Source organism: Anguilla anguilla, chromosome 2 (genome assembly GCF_013347855.1).
Source record: "Anguilla anguilla isolate fAngAng1 chromosome 2, fAngAng1.pri, whole genome shotgun sequence".
Lineage (NCBI taxonomy): Eukaryota > Metazoa > Chordata > Actinopteri > Anguilliformes > Anguillidae > Anguilla > Anguilla anguilla.
The window spans coordinates 45,020,938-45,039,681 of NC_049202.1; the positions used below are offsets into that span (position 1 = coordinate 45,020,938).

The following is an 18,744-nucleotide window of genomic DNA, read 5'->3' on the forward strand; positions in this document are numbered from 1 at the left end:
GTGTGTGTATGCTTAAATAACTGGGACTTGAGCAGTTTTTTTAGTCAAAAGAATGCATCAGAATGTGAAGGGGAAGTGAGTTCCAAAGTTTCGGTGCAGCACAACTGAATGTAAGGTTTGAGGACGCAATCGTGGGCAGGCCTGAACAGGAGGAGCGAAGTGAGCAAATAGACATTGTCAATGGGAATGTTCAAGTGAGGAGTTTTGGACAAGACAGATTTGGAGCCGACTAAGCATGATTATAGACTTGTTATAGTTGAGGTGTATAAAGTTGTGGGTCAGTGTCATGGAAATCACACATAAACTCAAAAAGGAAGATAAACTGTACCTTCAAGTTAATCACACAGAATAAGTTCTTTATTATATTTGATCAAATAGGAGGTAGCAGTTCTCAACTAGCTTGAGATTCAGCAGTGTATAATATACTTTGGTCAAATGACCTTTGCTTGCAGATAGAATTTGAGGCAGTCTGTTATACTCTTCCATTACTGCTTGTCTAGCTGCTCCTTTCTCATACACACAGGACGAGGAGAGGGGAGCAGATTCGTTCCTGTCTCTCAAGGCCGGAGTCCTCCTTGTGTGCGAGGAGTCAGAAGAGTTCCGTTAGATAGATGCTTCCCCCCCTTGCCTCAGGCTACCTTGAGCAACTACTGTCTGCCAGTAAGCACAAAAACATCTTGCAAGAACATATTGACAGAGTACAGAGTTTGATTAAACACAAATACAAAGTCCATTTTATATTTATCTCTCACAGTCATCCAGGTTTTAATTTTGTGCAAGCAGTCGGTGAGAGAATGTGAGGAAAGAGGAGAGCTAATGTAAAGTTGGGTGTCATCTGTCGTCAAGTAAGATTAAGATATTTATCAGACCAGAGTTTGCTGCACTTAGATGGTTGGTGGCTTTAAGTAAAGTTGTGGTTAGGGTGGAAGCCAAACTGAAAGGCTTCAGAGATGGCTGGAAGTAAGCTAGTCCGTAAATTGAGAAGCAAAATGCTCAAATGCTTCAGCGACGAAGGGAAATGGGTCTGAAGTTATTGATATTTTCTGAGATCTTTCAGCACCAGTTTTATAGGACAAGGTCTATGCATGCAATCTGGATGGTCTGTGGATGTTCATGAGTAACCTTTTCATTACATTTGGAAAGAGGTGTTTCCATTGAGTTTTTCAAATAAAAAGTTTTGAGGTTCTATCAGGGTGAGCTGCAGCGCATTTATAGAAAACTCATCACCTCTCAGCGAATCTATCTGGATGGATATATAGCACTCCACGAAAGTGGAAATATAGCTTTATATTATTTTTGGGTGAACTGCCAGGCTACGCTACTGGCTGGCAACACACCTCTCCCTGCATAAAGACTATCAAGTGGTATTTTCACTCGAAGAAGTCACTTATCCCCAATCAGAAATGAGCATATAATTAACAAGAAAAAAGAGAATACAAACGTAACACCCTGCACCAAAATTCTCTTACAACACTATTACCGTATATCTTTGAGTCAGACAAGTCAACTACTGATTCAAAGGCAGCTTGAGCAAACATTTTATTGACCTACATCATTTCAAGAATTTTTCACATTTTTGCTTTGGAACTTTTATTTTTCAATAAAGCCACATGACACAACTTTAACAATAATAAATTATCTAAAATACGTAATGCAGGCATGTCTTAATGGAAGCAAACATGTCATTGGCACGTAGCACACATCTTTCAAAGTCCTGGTTCTCGGGATCAACTATTTATGCAGGGTTTTTACCTGATTTATAAGGACAAGTGAAAGAAATGTATCGTACCATGTTTCTGAAACAAAAGACTGGAAGTTAAGCATCTCATCACCATGATCCATTGCATAGAAAATCCTTGTCATCAGGTACGTAATGTATAATGGCACTATAATGGCACATAATAGTTCTGGTATGTTCATGACCAGACAAACCAGTGCCCAAAAAAGCTCAATATTACATTCAAAATAAACAAACTCATTTTGCATCTATTCGTACCACGTTCTCTTTATCACCAAAAAACTGAATCATTCATAAAGCCTTTTTAAGGAATCATAATGTCTACCACACTTTCATTAATCTGTTATTCAAACAGATTTATCTGAGGTGAAGAGATCACAGTATCCCTGTAACAGCAGTGGGTCAATCGATTGTTGTTTGGTGCTCTTTGGCAGCAAAACTGCCAACAACATGAGACTCCATGGTTTTGAAGGGCTCAAAAAATAAAGACTGAAAAAATGCTGCAATTATTTGCTATGACTCCAACTATATCAATATAATGACATATCAATTTGATTGTAATGCATTGGTAACACTTCTCACAATCTGAGAATGCATTATCTCTGCAGTGGCCACTGCATCTCTCCATTGACCCCAAGTTCTTTGCTCTGGAGGGGGGTCACCAGCTGGTCCAAGAGCTCATATCAGGGAAGTTTTCTATGTCACCCTGCTCACTGGTCTTCTGCTCTCCATGGGTGAATGTTAGCTTGTATCGTAAACGCACCTTCTCCTGTGAGAACAAACAAACCACAAACAAATACCATTAGCCCAATTCATACAAAGTTGTGTTGCCATTTAAATAGTACCGTGGCAGCGAAGTTTAAAAGGGAGGAGAATGAAAGAATATAAAGGTGATGATTCTTATAATAACCTCATAATTTTGTACATAATGTGACATAATCACTTGCAGAGATGTCATTCTCAGTGTGACTACCCTGGTTCAATAAAGGTTATTAATAATAATAATAATAATAATAATAACAATAACAATAATAATAATGTTTTATAACCCTTATTTTCACAGATTGAATGTTTTTTGGAAAATTATAAATAATTTTGTTGTTAATCATGATAACTCTTATATGCAGGTTCATATTACACAGGTTTTCAGTCATGTCGTAACACTGCAACTGTTCGTGTGAGTAAACTAATCCTTGCATGTCTTTGGATTAACCAACTTCAACTACTAATACAGCTGCTCTTGAACTAACTATAACCATAAAGGGTACTCCATTCCATAGTACACATTTCCTTGAAGTCATCCTCCAAAAAAAAAGAATGTCTGAAAGGCTGAATCTTCATAAGGTCCATTTAATTTTGTAGCATCAGTTATGGCTTTTTTTATGGCGACAGGAAGTGCATAATTTGACAAGGCTTCCTGGCTTTATGTATGGCTTTAATATCCCTGCAGAAATTGGGCACTCTGTTCAGGCACTCCTGTCGCGTTTAGAGCATTTACATTACATTTCCCCCTGTAAAACGGATGCAGGCAGGCCGGCGGGTTTCAGAGTATGTGGGGGCGTAGTGAACTCACTCTGAGAGGGTTGGACAGAAGCAGAATTTGGGAGATGACTGCAGGGGGCACGATGGGGTTGTAGGCCGGCAGTTCTGACCCAGTGGCTGACTGCAGCTTCACCCTCATACTCTGGGAATTACAGGGACAGGAATGATGCTTAGTGATCTGCTAGCCTCTCATTCAAACACCCACGCGCAAACTGACACACATGGATTGTACAAGGGATTGTATTATCAAAATTATTCAAATGAAAGGTATCTCTGGTATCTTTGTTAACTCAGTTTGAGACTGTAATCTCAAGAAAGATATCACTACCGTAATCCAACATCTAATGATCACTTTAGCATCTGCTATGGGATCCATTTAAAGAGTCACTGTGTAGGACTACTGTGAAATTCCTCTCCTAAGGGCTTATATGTAAATGTGTTTATATGTAAATGTGTTTCCTACCTTTGGTACTGCTGCCTGGAACACCACATCTCTAACAGGGATGGGGGAGGTGCTCAGCATGGAGACCACCAAGACGGCTACATCAGGTCGCCCAACGGGACTATCTTTGGCAAAGTGCAGCATCACACGAATTCCACTTTTGTCATAGGCCACGATGGGAGCAGTGTTACCTAAGAAACAATGGTAACAGATCATGACTGAAATGGTCATCCAAATACAGCTGACAGTGTGCAGCCCTTTCAGTGATCAATACAGGACATTATATACGTACATTAAACTTAAGGGTAACTACGGATTCTGCATAAAATGTCTATCTTCTATAAATAACAACTTCTTGCAGTACAGTAGGGACTTACTTGGCTTTATAGATTCCAAAGAAACAAATACATCTGATAAGGATCTTTCGGCAGCTGGGGCGCTGAATTTTGTTGGGGAACTGACTGGCTGATTCTGAAGGTCACTCAAAACAGACCTGGGCTGGTGAACTGGCCTAGTAAAAATGAAATAAGACAAAATGAGCCACTATACCAGTTAATATCTTCTATTAGCGCAAAAATACCAAAAAATAATGAACAGACTGTAACAACAATAAATGTATCCTAACAGGTAAAGCAGTTTGTGACAAAAATCAGACCAGCTGTATTTTGATGGGCTGGTTTGGGGATAATGTTGAAAGCTGTGCTACAAAAATGTCATAAATAGACATTTTTGGCTACAGTAGGCACTTACTATCTCTTACCAGCTGTGCTGTGCTGAGAGTGTGATAGAGCCTGTGGGAGAAGAGTCGGAGTCCCCACCAGACCCCCGGGCTTTCAATATGCTTCCCTCTCCCCTCTTTTCCACCTTCCCTGTGAACGCAGTATTCTGCCCCAGGATGCCTGAGCTACCTTCATTCCAAAGCTGAAACGATACAAAGGCCACTTCAGTCATTAAAAACTGAAAGATCATATTCAATTATTCAGATGAGCACAATTGTTAGAGTGTGGCATACTTAAGACCCTGGCACAGACAGAAAAATTGCTTTATAGCAAATGTTTTTTCAGCAACAACATATTTTCAAAGGCTTTTTTGGTTTTATCACATCAAAAACAGAAACACAGCTGAGATCAGGCAGCCTCAGCCAATGAGAACAAAAAAAAAAACAACGAGATTTGTTTTTATGTCCTCCATTTGTGCACAAAAAAAGCCCAATCAGAACTACAGTAGCAGGCTTGCCAAACTCCAAATTCATAACCTTAATAAAGTTAGTACTAGAGGCAATTATCTCTGAAACACACTTTAATAGATTGTTGATAATGTATAATGGAAGAGACATGGTTGATCTAAACAAGTTAATACATTTTAATAACATATCTGTATATTTGTATCTGTACTACAAATATTTGGTTCTGTGTGCCTTTTCATGTATGCATACATATTTAAACATAATTCGTCTTTCCGCACTCCATACTCCACATCCCATAAGCCCCTTTGATTCTGGATCACAATGTATTTGGAATGCTCACCTAATTCATCACATTGGCATTTAATTTTCTTCTTTTTTCTGCATTTTTATAAAATCAATGTCTTTTTCTGTTTCTACATGTATTTTTTTGTTACCCCATGGCATGTGGGTATGGTGTTAGCAGTTGTATTTTAAATAAAGCTTGTGGCTTATGCTATTGGTCATTGTGTATGGGAAACAAAAGTGTGTGCTTTGCTGCCTGTCTGCAAGCCTATTGCTCCAGATTCAAGCAGAAAAACTGATATTTCTATATTCTTTTCTTACTGACACACTGTTCTCCAAACTCTGCTTAGGCTTCAAACAATGCTAATGGCAATCAGTGAGCTGTGAGTGTCGAACTATGTTAATGTTACATTAACATAATTTATGTAATTACTTATTTTTCTCTCCAGCGGACCAGTGTTACAACCTTTGCAAACAGCTTTATAGACCTAAACAACATTGCGTTACCAAATTAGATATAGTAGCATTTTCTGAGCAGCACTAGATACATACAGTAAAATATTACTTGCATTCCATGTGAATTTTAATGTACAACTGTAATCATTCAAATCAGCATCATATGTTAATTTCTTTGTACAACCCTATTACATACCCAATAGACATCTGCAATAATATGAATTCATTATTATGATAAATAAATAGTAACTAAGCAGTATTACAATTTTAAAATAGCAATAAAAAATATTATAAAAGAAAATTAAAGGAATATAGGTCGGACACAGAGAAAACGCAAGCTATACTAATAAATAAATGAAAAGACTGTACCTGACTCAGTTCATCACAGTGTTTTCCCGAACTCTTCTGGGTTTCTGTCAGAGATGGATCATTTAGTCCTGCAAAGAGCCTTTCATTACCTACAGCAACATCTCTTCACCACACACAATAACACACCATCAATATCACACATCCTGCACTGCATGCTAGATGACAGGCCACACCGGAGCACCCCATCTGTCGTGAGAAGAACTTTTGACTCTGCGACGTGTTACAGATGGGGAGTGAAAGTGGATGTCCCAAACAACAACCCTATAGAGAGGGTGTGGTGAGTAGCAGGGAGCACCAGAAGCCACAGACCTAGTGACATGAGCTCCTCGTCCAGCAGAGACAGAGAGCTGCTGTGTGTAGTTCTAGGTGGACTGGTGCTGTCTGTCAATGTAGAATCCAGCACTGACAGATCTATCAGATGGTAGCTCTTTATCTCCTTGGGACTTTCAGGACCTGTACAATGCAAAACATCAAAGAAATGCGGTTAATGATGCGCACACTATGAGCAGCAGGCAAACAACTGGTTGGTAAATGACAATTCGATGCATACTCTGAGGACACAGTTGGAAAGGCTAGAGAAGTGATACCTTTGCTTTTGGAGTGATCGCTTCGGCTGTTTCCATTGACATCACTGTTTCCGAACATCTCTTGGTACAAATTGACAACCAACGTTAGTTTATCGTTTGCTTGGAGAATTTCAGCTGAAAATGAGAGTGCAGACAAAGCGAATCAGACAAATATTTTAAAGACAGCTCAATATACTAAAATTCCACACAGAGATAAATCAATTTTATTTGTCTAGTGTATTTTACAGAAAACGGTCACAAAAAAGCTTTACAGAGTAGCAGAAAAAGAGCAAAAACTGGTAATGGGCCTCATTCACAAAACATGGGTATGATTAGATTTGATCAACTGTGCTTACATTTCCACAAACATTTTGGGATTCATCACTTTTTTTCTCATCTGAATTTGTTCTTTGGCATGATCAAAATCTCTGTGTATTTGGAAACATAAAAGAATATATGCTGAAGAAGTTTTTATTTGGAATGCTTTATTATATTTATTTTACCTACATTAATAAACCAGAATAAATCAGAATAATCAAAGTTTTCACCAGTTTTTTAGTTTTCAATTTCATTTACAAAAATTGATTTAGATTTTTAGTTTTAGTTAGCATTAAGAGCAGCTTTGCATGTTTTAGTTAATTTTCATTTAATTCAAAAACTTTTGAGTTTACAATAATATTTTTTTCATTATCATAGTTTTCATCTTAGTTTAAGATGGAAAAAACTGGTTGTGAACACATGTATTTTCCTTTTGTTTATTGATAAAAGTGACTGATGATGATACTGTATATAAAGACTCACAAGCACACAGCCAATCCCAAAACAATGGCATATCTGTGGCTTTTAGATTTCTTGGCTAATCATGCCTTAGGGAGATCCTTTGCACACAACGCTTAATTCAGAATCCTTTTCATGCCATTATTAGGGTGTTTCCTTATGCTAATCAACATGAAAAGGCACACGCATCCAATTTATAAACAATTAAGATCTCATACACCTGGGATATTCACATAATTGAAGGCCTGACGATTTCTAAAACTCTGTTTTTTTTTGCTGAATCTTTTCTTCAGAATAAAAGTAAGAATTTAAGAAAAGTCTTGTGCAGGGCTTCCTGGTGAAATTCCTGAGTAAAATAATATTATTATTTTATTCCCAGGCCTGAGAAAATATTATTTGCCACGCATACATAGACCGTTGGGAGCCCCCTTCTTCCAGGCCCCGGGACAACATGCCCGGTCTTGTATAGGCCCAATGTCTGTGTTTTAAGACAACAAGTCTACTCATTCACTGCGGTAGCATTGACACAACTGAACATTCTATTAATTGTAGTAATGTGCAATGCCAGAGCAAAGTGATCCATTTAAGAAGACAATGGTGTTTTTTCGGGAATCATGAGTACCTAATGCGTCATCATCGTCCACCGTGTCACTGGCAAAGCGGAAGAGAGTGGGACGCAGTTTGTCACATTGCTCATAAAGATTCTGCGGCAGAGACAAGAGAATAAGAACAAGATACATTAAATAATAATGATGATAATAATAATAATAATAAATGTCTAATGACATAAAGGGTGTACACTGCAGCGCACTCATAGGAACAAACACAGGAAACATACAGCAACAAAAAACAATAAAAAATTACAATACCAAGACAATTCTGCTTTCGTCATTTAGGGCACCCAAGTGAAATAGAAATAGGATCACTGATTATTCAGGCACCAGTCTGACTATCCTCTCTCATCCTCTCTTCTTACAGTTCAACAAGCCATCTTGCTTGTCAGGAACAAAAATGACATTAACTACGCTCCTCTTGATCACAATGAAGGGCTTAATTCATTTTTGATTCAAACGAGATTGCACAAAGAAAAGTCCACAATCACTTCTACAATTATGGTTGGGAATACTAATAGTAACAGATAAAAAATGTCTTGCAGTAGCAAGCTTTAATAGGCAATTACCAATCCATTAACCAAAAACTATTAAGACGACTGCAGTAATCAAGACAAAGACCCGCATGCTTTGTCTCCTGTCTCTAATTTGACTCAAGGCTGCCACACTGCAGTCCTGGTGTCCTGGCTGAAGGGCATCCGGCTTTCACTCCAGCAATAACAGTCTTAATTAGCAACCTGAATTAATTCATTGTTTGACTTTAGCACCTCTGTTGCTCTTGAGAAGCCGGAGTTATTGAGAAACCAATAAAATGTTCTGGATTGTGGTCAGTGAGGACAGGAGTTGCACACCCATGCAACAGCTGCTGTGAACCCACCCGTCCAGCATATACACGAACACACTGATGCAGACGCGCACACGCAGCACAAGCACACACACACGGCCCACCCTCATCTCCTCTAACTGTTCTTCGGAAGATTCACCCCTCCTGTGATTCTCCAGCAGCTCTTTCAGGTGCTTGGTGTTTCTCTCAACCTCCTCCATGGTAGTAATGCGTTTGGACACCTTCTCCATCTTCTCTTGCTCCTGTCAGAAATGAAGCATAGTTAAAGTGATCCCTGCTATCTGTGATTGGGTGTCATTTACTCATGACAGGAGAGCTCCTGAACATGCTTTCAGGATCAGTGTCATTCTGAACTTGCATTCTGCACCCACCAAAGGTACTTTTGTGCATCTACTTTTTTTGCCGGCAAAGAGAAATTGAACCAACTGAAATGAGTTACTAGCAGACTATTCCATTCACATGGGATAGTAGTAAATGGTCATTGTGTACTGTAAATGACCCAGTGCCAATTATACTCACTTCCTTCATGGTGTTCTTGATAAGCCTGTTGGCTGCCTGAAGATCATCAGGGTGTCTGCTTTTCAAGAGTCTTGCCAGTAACTGGAAAAAAATACAACCTCTGCTTAGCATATTTACTGTAGGCACACAGATACAGTGGTAAAAGAGTACGTTAAATTTTTAAACACCAATACTAATACAATAAAATGCTTTCCTTGAAACATATTCTGATAAAGAAAAACAGTATCTTTGTATTTACAGTAAAAGCCAAATGACAGTTATGCAGCTTGCAAAGTCTATTCTTTGAATAAACATTTAATATACAAGTGTTCATGACATTAGCAAATTCTAATGTTCAGCCATGACAAAAGAGAATAAGTTTAACAGCTTTTGTCCCATACCTGGCAGTAAATCTCTTGCTCCAAATGACATTGTCAGCAACCAGCACTTTATACTTAACAGCACAGTCTTGACAGATGTAACACCTAATCAGGATGCCACATACAGTACAATGGTACTAATTTCAACATAAGTTCAGGCAATGGAAGCTGAGGTGGTAAACAGTGTTGACCCAATGATGCAATCAAAATGGTTGCACATGAATCAACTTCTTGCAACAGGGTTCTAATGAAATTTTCACCTTTGATTTCTCTTCATCATCAAACACAGACTCCCCTGTTCTCGGAGACAGAGGCGGCATTACCACATTCTCGGGTAACTTGGGGTCTTTCTTTATAATACCTGAGAAAATGACAAGGCATCCTAAATAAAGCTCTTGGAGATGGCCCTGTTCTCATACAGGTTAAATCACATCACATAAAAAACTTACTATTACAATGATGTATATGTCTGTTATTTAAAAAAAGTGAACTCTTTCACTCAAAAACCAAAAGCCTGGCACAAAGAACTACTCTATTAAATAAAACCATTAACTGTTTTGTTGTGTATTCTGTGGTTTCATTTACATCTTGCAATGTAAGCAATTTGCTAACTAGTGATACACTTAAAACTAATGCCTGTCATTTCAGACATCCCTGAAAAGGGATAGTTTTGCAAATAAATATTTCTGCAAAACGTCTACGATGGGTCTGGGGGGCTTTTATTTCAGATTGTAAAGGTCTTGAAGCATTCTGATTTGTTTACAGAGAGTAATAAAGGAATTGGTGATTTGAGCAGCAATGTTTTATATTTGGGGCTGCTTCTATACACTCATTCTGAAACCCGTTCCAATGGTAGTCATCATTCTTGTTTGACATTATAATTATCTTTGTCCTGTGATCATTTTAATTTAAAAAGTTCCAGGAGTCAGCTTTCATTGTACACCATATATGTATGTTCTATTCTGTTAATTAAGTATTACAGAGAAACCACTCACTCAAGTTTTCACAATCAGGCCTACATTCTTATTCCGTGTTATATGAGTCTCATACTCCACAAAAAAGAACAAAATGTCTAATCACACACTGCTACTGGGGGGCTATATAGCTCAGGAGGTAAGACCGATTGTCTGGCAGTCGGAGGGTTGCCGGTTCAAACCCCGCCCTGGGCATGTCAAAGTGTCCTTGAGCAAGACACCTAACCCCTAACCTCTAACTGCTCTGGCGAATGAGAGGCATCAATTCTAAAGCGCTTTGGATAAAAGCGCTATATAAATGCAGTCCATTTACCATGCTACAACTGATTTCCTAAAGCAGCTACAAGTCTACAAGAGGCAAATAAATACAGAACACAAAACAAACCACGGTCTACACACCTTGTTTCTTTAGCATGGAGTAGGCTTCCTGGATCTTAACCTCATCTTTAAGCCACTGAGTCCAGCTGTATAGGACCTCTGTCACCTTTTGTTTGACCTCAGCTGTGGTCCACATGCCTAAATACTGTAGAAGTGGTAGTCAGTAAGTGAATAAATAACCATGCCGTACATCTCCATGCTTAACGCTGAATTGTTCAAATTTAAAATTGATACAGTTCTGTTCAAATGTTATGTCAAACAGTTATCACAATACCTTTTGTGACAACACTTTGATCATTTCATTCAGGAAGCGGAACTTTCCAGCCTCACTGTGAAATCGCTTGCCGCAATTGTTCATGCAGGCTTCTAACACCTAAAGGAAATACAGAAATGTGAGGACTTGGAATGCAGGTGTTCAAAAAATAAATACAATTCATTTTAACATCATATTCACGTAAATAGAAACAGGATTTATTGAAAGCATACTTAATCATCTAAGCTTACTACTGAATGAAAGTGAACACAAATGGAAACAAAAACTTAAGCCTGTAGGAAAATTCACTCATATGAGGACAATTATGGAAGGAATGTTGCGATTCACAAATATGACAAATATTTTCAATACATAAATATCTTTTTTTTGTTTGTTTTTTTCACATGGTGGAAATATATTTCATGTTCACAAATATCAAGAACCCAGTCATGTGCAGCCAGTCTTTCTACTTTGTTACAACAGCAGTGCTCTCTCCCTGTCTTGCTAATGCTACAATCAGACTTTAAACTGTAAAATGTCATCCATTATCTGTCTGAAGGAAAATCCAAACAATGTGTTACTACAATTTTAAATACAGGAAGCTAAGAAATAATTGGGATGTGGGATAGCTTTGGGATAGCTTTGTATTTAATTATATTGCAATATGGTTAAGAACTTCTATGTTGAAATTATGCCTTTGTTTGAAACTATTTTGTCTGCATTTTTTAATTTATTTTATCAATGTCATCAGCTACAACTGAAAAGGAAGCATAATTTTAGACAAAATCACCTGACAATACTCACATGACAGGACATGGCATGATAATGACTCCTATAAAGAACCCTCTGACTAAGCAGAAAAGGAAGTCTCTCTTAAATATTTTATACATTTACATTTCCAAGCCTGGGGATGCTTTAAACAAGGCATAATCATTTTTAATAATGAAATTGTAGTTTAAATGTAAATAAATCATAGAAACAAGTATGATTTAAAAGAAATAACAGCATCTGAACCACTATTAAGAACAATGTCAAATGTAAAGTCTGTAATTCAGATGACCGATAAGTCAAAATGTAGTTTACTTTTTATTTCCACTGAGCCTTTTTGTAAGACAAAGCCTCTTTTCACAAAGGTGGACAAATCAGTAGCATAGTGTGGATGCCTGGGACTACCATATTCCTGTCCCGACCTACTCAACTGTGACACATCATAGCCAAGGGGACCACAATTAAATCCTCTTGGCTCTTTTTGAAAACTCTGATTGGCTGAAATTATTAGTCATGCAACTAGTTAGATGAGGTGGGTTCCCGATTAGGCAATGCACTGATTATTTTAACAGGAGAGCTGAGATATAGGCTAATTTCTGAAATTCCCCTTAGAACTAACAAACATTAGTTCAGGCACACTAGCAGTAGTCCATGCTTGCAAATGGACAACCTCTCTTCATGATGCCTAAAAAATGATTACTGTTTGCATTAAGGCAAAAGAAACCTTATTAAAGAAATACCTCACCACATTAAAATTTTAAATGTGTCATTCGCCCAGACTAATAGGGATATCTTAGTTTAACCAAGCCAGATACTGTATATAGTCAGTGTTTTTTATTAGTATGATATTATGATAATAATACAGAGCAGCAAGAAAGTTATGTTTATTAAATCTGCTTCTTGTTTCAAAACAATGTATAGAAAAAAGAGAGTATGCCTGTGAAGGAGAAAGTAAGACCTCTGCTTATGATGTCACTTTCCTGACAAAGTGAATAATGAAATTTCCTAACTTCTTTTTTTTTTTTTTTTTTTTTTTTAACTCACCAGCAGTATATTACAGAATACCAGTATATATCTGGACTATGAAAAGATAGGCTCTGCTACCACATGTGGCTGCCTGGTAGCCCAGAAGACTATGACATCAATTTATGATCTGTCCACCCCCTGCCTCAACATATGTCATGGTATTCAAATATTAGGCTTGTAAAGAAAACAAAATGTACAGAATTAAACTTTATGTTCAAGGGTCCTTGCTAATTATGTGGCTCATTCTTCACAGCAGACATTTGTAGGCTTAGCCAGCTATTCAAATCAGAACATACACGCTTGGCGGGAAATTGAATTATGGGAAAGTGCAAAGCAACTGGCTATTAAAAATGTAGGATATCATTAGCCGTAACCAGAAATTCAAGTTACACTTGGATTTCAGGCAGATATCAAACCACATACTATGCCTCATGTGAAGCTGCAATACCTGGTGATTAATGGGCCATTACTGTAAGAACTATAATAAGAAATCTCACTGTTAGTGCCTGCAAGGCCTCCTTCTCCTGGGGTGACTGGATCTTGTGAGCAAGAAGGCGCATCGCAATTTGTGGCCTGTGAAAACATAATATTGCCAGACCAGACATTTAAGATCCAAATAGGGTACTACTTCACTTTCAACACCCATTCATGTTGCCCAACACATATTCATTAAGACAAGCAAATGGATGGGGACTGGATGTCTCAGACAGCATGCAAAACATGCATCAACAATACATCCTTTGTTATCTGCATGCTATTTCCACTGCGATCTCTGCAATTTCTGCCACGTCCAGCTGCAGCATGTCAACTGCATTTTCTGTGTTTTATCGCCTATAATAATCAATGCAGCTGCCTTTGAAAAATGTACCCTTACCAGTCCCTCTCACCTCTGGCTAAGAGAGGAATTTTGCTAGGAGTCTTAAAAACTATTTAAAAATATCACTCGTTAATTCGCCACAATGGTGGCAAATGTTTCCATTCACAAAACTGCTGTTGCTGGGCTCTTTGCTCAGCTATCAAGCTGAACATTCTGCATCTGAATCTAAATGCATAAATCAATGCAGCAATTGTGTTCTCTGATAAGAGAAGGATGAGAGAAAGATTAAGGCACGGACGGTATTAAATAGCCAGGAAATTAATACAACAAACATTGCTTCAATGCTCAGGGCAGGGCCAATATTTTCTTATTGGGTAACTAGTAGTGATGTCTACAACCAAAATATGTTTGGATAGGCAATCAATAATCCCATCTGTAGATTTTCAGTACACATTTACTCTACTCACCCTTCAAGCTCCTTGTTAACCTGTTCATAGAATCCCTGAATACAATCCCATCGATCAGCCGGGTTACTAGGGTCTGTAGCTTTATCTGGAAACATTCAGATAAAAAGGTTTAAGGCAATTTGTTTTGCAAATTATTAATTTAGGTCACGGTATGTGAGTTCTACCAAGTCTTCTATGCAATTGACACAACATTACAAAAATGTGCAATGGCTGTGCACTGAAATTATAAAAGGTGAGGGGGTCAGAATGTGGACCTTACTGACAAAGAAGCGTGGTGGGGACTGAAAACGGTAAAAAATCCAAACTGTGTTTGTTCATCAGCAGTTAGCTAAAATAGCCGCAGACAAAATTACAGAAGCCACATCTGATGAAATGCTAGTCACTTCACAATCATCAGTGGCATTTGTTGTGTGTAATTCAGGAATGAGATTCAAGTTCACATCCATGCATCAAATATAGCATGTAAAGGTCAGGGCAAGGGATATTTGTCATTCTTGCTGATGAACCGGCAAGTATGGCTGACAAGCATATAACTGGTGTGCACACTATGCAAATACATTAACATGGTATTAAAGAACAAGCGCGAATCCGCAATAGCTGCGACCGCAGACGCGCATGCATCCATATGTGCATGCATCCACGCACACACCCTCAAACAAACACGTGACCTCTTCTTTGTTTCATGACCAACCTTTCCAGAAAATCTTGTGCAAATCTGTGAATTCATTCAGGAGTTATGCACCTTTTTGTGATAGGCTACGCCCATTGCCACGCCCCCTCACACACCCTCACACAAACATGTGACCTCTTCTTTGGCTCATGACCAACCTTTCCACAAAATCTTGTGCAAATCTGTGAATCCATTCAGGAGTTATATAGTACATATCATATAAGCATTAATCATTAATACTGAACCTCATTATAGCAGTAGCCAACATTCTGCTTTGCACAGCTGCCCTAAACAATAATGCTGTTGTAGCCCCAAAGCTATGCAAGACCAAACATGACAAAATTAAATAAATAAATAACTGTCAGTAATAATCAATTGATAATGGAATAAATAAACAAGCAATGAAACAAATAATTACATTTTGTAAAATGAAATAAATACCTATTTCATGTCTTATTTATTTCATGGTGTTTTATTTCTGAAGGTCACTTAGCACATTATCATTAATTTCTGAACGTATTTATTTCTAGGCATATTTATGTATGCGTTTCAAAATGACCTGTCAGTCAACATGGAAGCGGCCAAGCCAGCAGAATGAAGTCACACAATAAAGGTCACGCCCACGATGAGAGAAAATCTGTTGTGCACCATGGAGTTATTATTAGCAGTCGGTGGATTTACAAGATTGTGAAAATGCCTAAGACTTGTTGTGTGGTGGGCTCACTGGGCTGTATAAATAACAAGGCCAAGAACTCAGTTCTGAAGTTTTATGTGCTCCTGTGCTAAAAGAACGAGCCACTGATGAGAAAAATTGGATTCAAGCCATTAAGGAGAAAGAGACACTTTTTTTAGTTGAAAATACGTCATTTTCGTCATGCGCATAGACCATATAGGTCATGTGACACTTGTCGCAAGGGTCCTGCGACAAAGTATAAATCAGGTTTCATGGTCATAGCTGACCCCGCCCCTCCCATGTCTACTGACTGGCCAAATCGTTTCGAAATAAACGCGTTGAAAAAAATAGGCTACAGAAGGAAATGAAAAGAGTCCATGCGCAAAGTGTCCTTTGGAAATAAAAACACCATGAAATAAATAAGAGACATAAATCATAGATATTTATTCCTTTGCTTATATTTATTTCATTATCAATTAAGTATTTTTTTAAATGTATGCATTTCAATTACCCTCACTATTTAAAACAGTTTATAGTACCTTTCTCCTCGCATTATCAATTGAGACACTCTATACAGCTCGTTTTTTCTGTTCCTGCAGTCTCTAAATCAATAGCTAAGAAAGCCTTTATGTTTGAAGCTCCCTCTGATTGGAATAATCTACCTGTAAATATTCGATCCATATCATCTTTTCACTTGTTCAAAAATGCCCTGTCTTCTTATTATAGGATCAGCTGTCCACAATAACACCTCTAGAATTATAATTATGTTTTACAACTTTATTACCTAATGCTATCACTGACATAATAATTAATAATTTTCAATAATCTATGAATGAATGATCCATTTTCATGCTCTGCTTGGAGAATGATCTCCTGATTTTGCATGTCTTATTATTTGATATTTACTTTTTTTTTTTTTTTTTTTTTGCTTGTTTGTCTGTTGTCACATTTGGTATTGTTTAATTATCTTGTTATTTTGTTTTTTTTGTTAAATGTTTTGTTTAATTGTGCTTATATTGTATTATTGTCGTTTAGGACCCCCTTGAAAACGAGATGGTACATCTCAAGGGGTTATTCCTAAGAATTTCCTATATATTATTGACAGTTTTAGTCACATGGGTCTTCCATAGGAAGCAGGGTTGAATACTGTACAATTAAAATGTGTTCAAATAAATAAATCAATAAATAAATAAATAAATAAATAAACAAACTTGAATTGTATGGGCCAGGGATTATTGTGGCCCTAAACAACTGCTTGGGTGTTTATGCAAGCGGTCAGCTGCTTATATACATGGGCATGATTCTGCACAAATCTTATTTAGAAATGCTCACTTGAACGATGGCCCAGCAATTTAGAGAAATGCATTAAGCATAGTTTAAGATTTACACAGCATGATATCAAACATAAAAAATAATACATTTTAACAGTTCAGACACTCCATAAATTCGATAGCGTTTCGTTTCGTTTCGGACAAAATGATCTCAAGGCGCTATAGGCTCTTGAACCTGTCAGAGTAGCATAGGCTACGTAGAACCAATCATACAGGAAATATGGCACTCAACTTTTAAATATTGTCGTCACTTAGTTATCTCTGCAGCTAAATAAGTGACAAGTTAAACATAATCAATCAACAACTTTATCCCACCTATAATGCTAATTGGGATTCATGTTTAAACAAATTTTAATCTAACACCCGCTACCAACCAGTTCAGAGGGTTTGCGTATGATAGCCTACTTTCTGTCACTTCCTGTTTTCTTCTTTTCTGGCTTAACTACAATAACTAACGCAGTAAACCCAGTGTTTATAAACTTTTTATTCTTTTAAACTTAATTTCGCGCGATGCAAACTATACGGTTGAAGTACTACGCAAATAACACGAAGTTTTCGTTTTAAAGCGCAAGTTAAGTAGCCGTAAACCAGCCTAAATTCAATATTAGCAAGCCACCCATTAATACAGTAGACTAGCTAGCTAACGTTATGACAGCATATTATTGTAATGTGCCATGCCGGGATGTATATTTCTTGCAACGAGAAATACGTCCACCAACAGACAGATCACCAACAAAGTTTCGCAACATTGGCTATCTGGCGTTACCAGAAGTAGATTCGCCTATAGCCTAATAAATTAAGGAACTAAATTTATATCTCAGAAAATAGCTATTTGCGACATAATTTTAGTGTAATGCTGGCAAATCTATTCAGATGCGACAGTACAACCTGATTTTGTCTACATTTTCAAGAGGTTGTATTGCTGACATTTTATTCCAAAACTTACTCAGCCAAGATTCTAAAGTTTCCCCCTCTTCGCTAGCCGCCATGTCCTCATCAGTTCACGGTAACCATACTAAAACTACACTGCGTCTTGTGTTGACTTCAGAGGCAGCCTCTGGTTAGAGCATGTGACTCCCATTTGACTGGCATCTGAATTTTCAGTGCTAGGACCTTTTTTTATTTGCTTCATTTGTAGATGATTTGCAGGACAGTCTGCTCTGTATTGTATGTAGCATCTCAACAAGTACTCGTTTTCAACGTATAGAAATGTAACAAAGCAGTCTATAAATCATTAAATAAAACTAGCAAAATCTATGCCTGTCGTTAACAGTACTGTTATCAAAAAGAGGCCAAGTTAGAACAAACAATATTGGCCATCTTATATCACACAAATTAGAGAAGCCCTGAAGCAATGCTACCAAACGTTTCCTAAATTATTTAATGAAACTTGGCCCAGTGTTTTTTCCATCTGAAGAGAATGTAGTCATTCAAACTTCATGTGTGCTACAAAAGTGTCAAATACCAGTAATCTATAATGTAAATAGTCTGTAATTCAGCTGTTACACTTAAAAACTGTAAACATTACTACACTATCGAACAATTGTCTGCATGCAGTGCTTTGGGTGTGTGAAAAGCACATCATGAATAAAATTCATTATTGTTGTTATTTTGTTTAGCATTGTATTTAACATTGTAAATTATATTACTGAATCTATTACTTATTTGGCTTCATCTGACCCACAAACATATAGTA

At 37.5% G+C, this 18,744-nt stretch overlaps 1 protein-coding gene across 2 annotated transcripts; it reads right to left on the reverse strand.

The window, feature by feature from the left end:
* Nucleotides 1-1,514: 1,514 nt before the first annotated feature.
* LOC118221216 (ADP-ribosylation factor-binding protein GGA3-like) lies at nucleotides 1,515-18,144 on the reverse strand. Of its 2 annotated transcripts, none has more exons than XM_035406071.1 (17): nucleotides 17,995-18,144; nucleotides 14,375-14,459; nucleotides 13,588-13,663; nucleotides 11,318-11,416; nucleotides 11,065-11,188; nucleotides 9,952-10,052; nucleotides 9,333-9,413; nucleotides 8,918-9,055; nucleotides 7,981-8,062; nucleotides 6,603-6,716; nucleotides 6,325-6,468; nucleotides 6,016-6,059; nucleotides 4,483-4,643; nucleotides 4,100-4,233; nucleotides 3,744-3,913; nucleotides 3,312-3,422; nucleotides 1,515-2,507 (listed from the first exon to the last, which is right to left on the reverse strand). In XM_035406071.1, the coding sequence occupies exons 1-17, from the start codon at nucleotides 18,035-18,037 to the stop codon at nucleotides 2,397-2,399; spliced, it is 1,818 nt and encodes a 605-aa protein (XP_035261962.1). In that variant the 5' UTR covers nucleotides 18,038-18,144; the 3' UTR covers nucleotides 1,515-2,396. The 2 variants fall into 2 exon arrangements, with proteins under 2 accessions (XP_035261962.1, XP_035261961.1); XM_035406070.1 differs by having other exon boundaries at nucleotides 6,016-6,083.
* Nucleotides 18,145-18,744: the final 600 nt, after the last annotated feature.